General features: G+C 40.6%; 1 protein-coding gene across 1 annotated transcript; it reads right to left on the reverse strand.

Annotated features, from left to right (window-relative positions):
* On the reverse strand, positions 1–7,045 carry LOC111337615 (prolyl 4-hydroxylase subunit alpha-1). The gene is made up of 13 exons (XM_022943950.2): positions 6,608–7,045; positions 5,582–5,722; positions 4,883–5,073; positions 4,261–4,312; positions 4,025–4,191; positions 3,523–3,693; positions 3,008–3,078; positions 2,525–2,624; positions 1,982–2,032; positions 1,469–1,531; positions 1,182–1,250; positions 999–1,095; positions 1–424 (listed from the first exon to the last, which is right to left on the reverse strand). The coding sequence occupies exons 1-13, from the start codon at positions 6,954–6,956 to the stop codon at positions 354–356; spliced, it is 1,593 nt and encodes a 530-aa protein (XP_022799685.2). The 5' UTR covers positions 6,957–7,045; the 3' UTR covers positions 1–353.
* Between the last annotated feature and the right edge of the window lie 253 nt (positions 7,046–7,298).

Genomic DNA, 7,298 nt, shown 5'->3' on the forward strand with positions numbered 1-7,298 from the left:
TAAAAAACAACCAAATTATTTTTATTGGCAACTCCTGCGAAAGTAATTCTTAAGGAGGAGTTAGTTTTTGATAACATGTCAAACTTTATTCGCGGTTTAAAAACAATGATATGATTTGAAATACATGTCACTGTGGCATAAAGGATTTCGGATCTAGGTGCTAATGCAATTGATCCAGTGACATGAAGGCATCGGCTTCTTTTGTTCACTCATTCAGTTACCATTCAGTTACTAATCCTAACCGAGTTTCTAGATGCATGGACCAATGGGCACAAAATCTTATCTATCATTTCAATCCGTATTCAAAAAGGACCACCACAAAAACCAAGCTTGAATTGTAGTCAATGTTTTTCTTATTCTTTGGGGTTAAGACTGCATTTGCGGCGGAATTCTTGTCCTCGAATATGTAACCACTTGTTGGCCACTGAAGAGGAAACGAGGAGAAACGCCGATGTTACGCCAACAAAATTTAGCCGTTAAAGAATCACAAGGAGGACCCTGTTGTTCATAATTGGATGTTATTGGTTAGGACTGAGCTGAGAAGATTTGAGGGGTCAACATGGGATGAGAGGGATGGGGGTAGGGGGGTAAGGTAAAGGGCAAATTTTTTGGCTGAGGTCACAGTGGTGAGTGGGAAATAGGTTTGATCCTCAGGTTTTGACTTCTTTGAATGAAGAAAGAACAACAAAAAGAAAAGATTGACAGCATGTCGTTGTGCAAAATAAAGTTGTTGTTGTTGTTGTTGTTGTTGTTGTGCACTGTGCGGAAGATCAGGGAAGCAGTTAAAAGGAGGCTCGGCTGGGAAAACGGTAATGAAACTCTCGTTCACCTCTCAATTATCTCTACTTTTGTACTATTTCTTCAGACCAGTTCTTGAGCACCTGTCGTCTACAAGAGTTCCAAATTGTTTGGAACCACTTACGGACTTAAAACCACCCGTTCTACTAATTGGACAGTCAAGCTCAAGGTAATTGGCACCAGTTCCCCTAAAGACTTACCCCACTTATTTCCGCAGAGGACTGGGCAGGCTGCATGCTCCGTTTCATAATCTCCCTCTCCAGATCGTTTAAGATTGTACCAAAAAGCTGCGTCTCCCTGTAAGCGAACAGATAAATATCACTTGCGAAGAGATGAAAGATTTTTCTTCAAGACAAAATGATCGTCCATGTAAAGTTCCTCACCATTGTCGGGCTTACGTAAGTCTTCGCTCGCGTAAAAACTGTGTAGCCTCCCCTGCTGACGTCATTCAACTGCAGGAAAAGAAAATAAAAACAATGCAAAGACGCGTCATATTCTTCTGTTAGAGGTCATAAAGCCTTCCTCCTCGCCTAGAAAAGATCATTAGTGTAGCACTCGAAACGTCGACGCTCGGTCAACAATTGTACATAACATGCTCGATTTAAGATAATTCTGAAAATAGGGTGACATCGAACATTAATTTCATTTTAAACTAAAGGCATATTCTTACATAAATAAGCACAGTGGCGATGCGATTTCCATTCGGTGACAAGTCCAAAGGTGAACCTGGATCCTAGAAAAAAAGGCAGCAAGCGGATGGAGAGTTATTTTCAGTGTTTATTTTGAGAATTTTCTTGTACCTTATACTCTGAAGACCTCTCTAGTCCAGTGTCTCAATTTCAAACTCTTCTCCACTTTAGGCTGTACGAAAAACAAGGCGTTTAGTTTTCTTTTTTTAATTATTCTCAGGGCCGTAGCTAGCATGAGCCAAGACGAAGCAATTGCCTCGTCTTAATTTTGGCCTTTTTTAATTTTTTTCTTAAAGATTGACTTTTCTGAAGAAAAATGCCACGGAAAATCCTTAAAAGAGCATTTTTAAACCTCTAGATTTAAAAGTTTTCTGGGGGGCATGCCCCCAGACCCCTCTAGCGGCTAGTACCTTCGGCGCTCGAAACTTGCCTCGTCTTGTCCTGAAATCTGGCTACAGCCCTGGTTCTTGAATATTTTACCGATCATTACTTACTCCAAAGTCATGGTGGAATTCATATTGTCCTGCCATTCCGTAATTTGCAATCTGAAAGAAAAAGTAAGGCATCAACTACGAGTGTGTTGGAGGTTGCCAAAGGATTTTTTCAGGAGGAACAAGGTCACGCTTCTCATCACTCTTCAAACATATGTCAAGTGAATCATGAAAAAAATTGGAAACTGACAATCCCCTTCGGGATGTTATCTGGTCAAGTACGAAACATCCAAATGTAATTTAGCGACCAGGTTTCAGTTTGTTCGCATTTCCTTTATATCCCGTTGTTAGTTCTATCCTTTCACAACTCACGGCCTTTTTATTTTTGTCTGCGGGTTCCTGTGTTCTTCCAAATAATAATTCGAAAAATTCATATGTAGTGGCAAGTGCTTGAAGATCAGATTATTGTTTTATAGCTTTAGTCTTCATAGGGAGTTTTCAGGTCCTCAATTGCCATCACATTAGCCCCGTATCCAGATCACAGCTTTGCAATTGGAACTTAGGTCTGGGCACCAGACTAATCTTGCGTAACACTGGGGTTAATACCTGTAAAGGTTCCGCTGTGTCCATTTCCAGACCTGTTGCCGCACCAATTCTTCTGTTAACTGTTACAATGACCTCATCGTCCCAACTTTCCAGCCAAGCACTGCGATGACAAAAAAATTAGAATTAAGATTGTGTTTTCACTCTGTTTCGTTCTTTCTGACCCGTTACCTTCAGAAACAAATTTCAGACTCGCAGATCGATCATCTTCGTTAGTCATCACAAGAGATCATGCGGTGTTTATGTTCGTTTGGTGAGCATCAACGTGTTCCCTATTAAGTCGCACCTCTCCAATTCAGAAACTTACTCTGAGTGTACCGAAGCTTTTAAACGGACAAAGGTCAATTCAACATCTGGGATCTGAAGGATTCTTCTTATTGGCGCTCATGACGAAGAGAACATTACGTCACGAAAAACCGATTGTGTGACAAAGGCCAGGTAACGTAACGTAACGTATAAGTCATTTCCATAAACAGAAATGGCTACCTTTTGCTTACTCTATAATCCGCGTTTTCCAGCTTCCCTGTCTGTCTGTTAAACACAGTGGCTCTTTGAAGCTGCAAGTTAAAGAGAAACAAGTAACCGAGTCATGCATCCGTGAGGGCAGGTGCTGTATTGCTTGGATAATTAAGCAACCGTACTATTATGGATTCTACACGCCCCGATCAGGTTACAGCGGTAAGAAACTTTGTATTAATATTAATCCAAGGCTGCACCGATTTATCTCCCGTATACAATTATAATTTTTTGAATAAACACGTCTCAATCTGGCGAAAAAACAAAAACAAAAAACTCGTACCTAAGGCATTTTCTAATTTTACAGGGAAGGGTTCCGGAAACGAGGTCACAAGGCAAAAAGTGCTCTTTGATGGCTCTGGTGCTCAGTCATCACAATCAAACCTCCATGCCCCGTTGTATTTTTCAATATGGTACGTGCTGAAGGTTATCCTATTTGTATAAAGATAATGACCCAGCAATAGAAATAGTCTTAGGTGACAGACCTTAGGTGTAGCTAACTCTTTGATTCTTTCAGCTTCTTTCGTGCTTAAAAGATCTCTGAAGATTAACAGCTCAGGCTTACGCCAAACCATTTCCACTTTAATGGGTCTGAGTAAGAGTAATGGACTCTTCTGTCCGTGATACCAACAGTTGAGATCTCCTTGAGGGGTACTCTAAGTTAAGAGAGAAACAAATTAAACGAGGGGAGGAGGTGAATGGGGAGACAGCCTAAAGACCAAATTTGATAAGGCTCTCTAAAAATGAACCTCATTTTCAAGGAGGGGTGTTGAACATCTCGGAAATGAATCGTTTTTTGAAAAGCTACTTTGCGTTTGAACACCATGGTAAAAAATATCATTGCTGGCCTATTATGTCCATCAGGTGAAATCTGGATGCTGACGTAGAAGCATGGACATAATAGAAAGAAACATTATAGGTTCAGAGTGTGTCTAAAAAATCTGTCAAGTTGTGACATCTGAGACATAAACCAAAAAGGACTGGTACCTGACTTGTATCGCCCCTGCACAAAGTCGCGTACTTCCCACTTTTGAACGTGTTCGTATTGATTTCTTCCTCTTTTGCTTTTATTTGATCATGTGTATCACGTGTTCCTTGTTCCACCATCTCCCTATAGTGCATGACATTCTCTTTCGCCTGCTTGTTATGAGGAACTAAGCGAAAATGTATGAAAGTTTTAAAAAAATGAAAACTAAAAAGAAAAAGAAATTTCCCAAACTTACCTAATTGAAGTATTTCCAAGGTAAGATTGAGAGCGCGCTCGGGATTTCCTTTCTTTAGAAGAAAATAAAAATTAAACATAAATTTAGTTTCTGTGTAATCTAAGGTCTTGGGCAAGGGCTGGACACACGAGGTTTTGGTACAAAACGACGATACATTTTCCTCGTTTTTCTATTCCCAACTGCACAATGATATGCTGGTACCCCTAGAAGAGATGTTTAAACAACGAATATTCTGATAAGCAAAGGGATTCTTCTTGGGCCTCTCAAGGCAAAAAACCCATAGCAGTGTGGCCGAGTGATTAGGGCGCTGGGCTCATAAATGGTGGTCCCATGATCAAGTCCTCCACCCTGCTACTCGATGGACTCGTTCGTGGTTGACCTGAGTTCAACTCCCAAGCTGCGCTTTGTATACAGCCTACTGGTTTGCCTCCTGCCAGTTGGGATTTTTAAACATTACGTTGATTGATTGACTCATGCATACATAAATAAACTGGCATCGCACAAGTTGAGATCGCTGAGGAGTAAACCGACTGGAAGGCACACTTTCCCCCCATTTTAAGTAGCGTATACTCTCTAACATATATCCTCTCCTACAAGGAAATATTGAGTTGAATGATCTTACAACGTATTCGATCCAGGCCAGGTATTCTACCACTTCAGTTCGATTCACTGCACCATCGTGTCTCCCTTTATGTATGAACGTTTCTGCTAAACTCAGCCACTCTCTGGCCTGTGTGTATCGACCGGCCTGGTATGCCACAGTTCCAAGATCGAAACAGTCTTCGGCTAAAAGCTTTGGAGCAGCTCCGCAACCTTGAGGATGATACATGAAAACAAACCTGATTGTAACAGACTTATTAGTGGGTCATGCTGAGGAGAGGGAGTAAAAACCCTTAAAATTAAACTGGGGTTATCCGAATCAGGCTGTGGCATGATGTGGCGACTTCAGGATTGCTGTCCCTCCCGTATGAGATCTTAGTTCAACCCTCCCATGGAGGATCAGGCTTAGTGGAGAGAGAGTTTAGTATCTTACCAAGAAAACAAAACTATGAAATCAGTTGGAGCTCACAGGAGTCAGAGCATTTTAAAAATATTAGGTCAGGTGGTCTCTCGTAGAAAAAACAAAACAAAACAAAACAAAACAAAAATTGGTTCAATTTCAATATCTGAGCAACAGCGAACCTACCTACCCCTCCCTTCCCTAACCCAACAACAGTAGTCAACTGATAACAAGTTTAGGTTAATGTTGGGTCAGGGGATGGAAGAGGAAGGTTCGCTGTTGGTCAGATACTGACACGTGAAAGTTTTCTTCTTCGCTCACCTATTATGTTATTATCAGCCATGTCAACTGCAGATATATTATAAGTATCTTGGAGACGAAACAATGCCGCCATGGCCCCCAGCAGATCTTCATTGTGGGTTGGAAACTGCCATTTATTTGACTGTAGTAGATTTCGTAAATCTGTGGGATAGGAGTGATAAGTCAAAGCTTAACTATTTGGATCGCAAGTTGCCATCATGGATTCTAACGATCTTCAAACAGGTTACTACTTATCGAAATGGTGGCGGGAGTCTTAATTCTTAGCCAATCACAGGGCACGCTGACTAAACGTCGCCAACAGCCGCTTTTATACTATCATTGGTTCGTTAATTTCATCTCCGCGTTTGATTCGCTTTACATTGACGGAAACTTCAGCTGAACCTTTCGGCCACCTTGAACCTCTCGGCCACCTTCAGCTGAACAACGGCCATCTTGAGGACAGAAGAAAGAGGCCGTTGTGAAGAGGTGGCCGTTATGGAGAGGTTTAAATGAATGTATGGACAGCTCACCGGGCCCGAAAAAAGTGGCCGTTCGACTGTATCTACGAAAGCGTATTTTAACGGCAGGATATCAGCATCGAGCAACAAATATTCAAAGCTAATAGCGATCTGATTGCTTAATAACTAGAAAGGTAATAATAAAATGCTGATATGTGATCTGGTAAATCTTGATCTTTCCAAGAAACAAAAAGTCTTTTACAAAAAACACCTAAAATGATCTAGAATAATTTTTATGAATACTTGAATTGTATCATTGAAGTTTTCTGATTTGTCAGCCGCATGCTTGTATCATGATTTGTATTTATTGTTTGTTAGTATAAACAATACGACCGCAGCTCTTCCTGCTAAAATAGAGACGGCGGAGAGAAAAGAGAAATTTCGATTCCTTTATAAATTTCATGTTTAGTCCCGTTTGGTTATGAAGACCTAAATTTAACCCCAAACTAACAAACCCAAACGATATTTTCCCGTCGACACTCATCAGAGAATTAATTTGATTTTATCATGCCATAATCAGTACACTTGCCATTGGAATAGTCTTTCTCTAAAAAATTCCCAAGCTCTGTCCATCCGTTCGCAAATCTCTTGATTACAGCATAAGATGTGGCAGGATTCTCGAGAGATTTTGGTCCTTCTATTTTCACTTGATTCATCGCTTCCTTGACGCTTGTAGAAAATTGTTTTACTTTGTCTAATCGACTCTTCTCTAACTCGACAAATCTCTCCAGGCTTTCACTCAACGTCATCTCCAAATTGACGATTTGTTCCATTTGTGCTATAGAAGCGAAGCTATCTCCTTCGACAAAGAATCTTCGACGATATAAGCTGTGAAAGAGCGATAGCAAAAGGATAACGAACCAGCATCGAGTGCCCATTTTCTCCTCGCTGAGTCACCAAAATCTTCAGTTAGTCCAATACATGTGACCTGTGAGTTTGCACTCACCAATTTCGCTAGGAGAATTTTTCAAATTATTAATTATTTATGGAGCGAAACTTTCTGTGTCTCACTTGGAAGCAGATGTGTACGATCGCGTAGAGCAGGAATTTTTTTCTGCCCCCCTTCCCCCCCCAAAAAAAAAAAATTCAAGCGATAATTTTGCTTTATTCTGGTAACAGTAAGGAATGAATGAGTATTTCAATGCATCTCTCGTCATTTTTATCTGTTTCTTCCGCCGTGTATACGTAGTTTCCTGAAAAGAATCTCTGTGAAATTCATA

The sequence above is a fragment of the Stylophora pistillata genome, chromosome 2, assembly GCF_964205215.1.
Source record: "Stylophora pistillata chromosome 2, jaStyPist1.2, whole genome shotgun sequence".
NCBI lineage: Eukaryota > Metazoa > Cnidaria > Anthozoa > Scleractinia > Pocilloporidae > Stylophora > Stylophora pistillata.

Bases quoted from the DNA above. Each gene is read 5' to 3' on its own strand.
- LOC111337615 (XM_022943950.2), bottom strand. From the start codon at position 6,956: ATGGGCACTCGATGCTGGTTCGTTATCCTTTTGCTATCGCTCTTTCAC. The intron at 4,313-4,882 runs GTAAGATCATTC...TTTCTTCTAAAG, and splicing joins TGGCCTGGATCGAATACGTT to AAAGGAAATCCCGAGCGCGC. The intron at 2,625-3,007 runs GTAGCCATTTCT...TTGTCATCGCAG, and splicing joins GATTATAGAGTAAGCAAAAG to TGCTTGGCTGGAAAGTTGGG.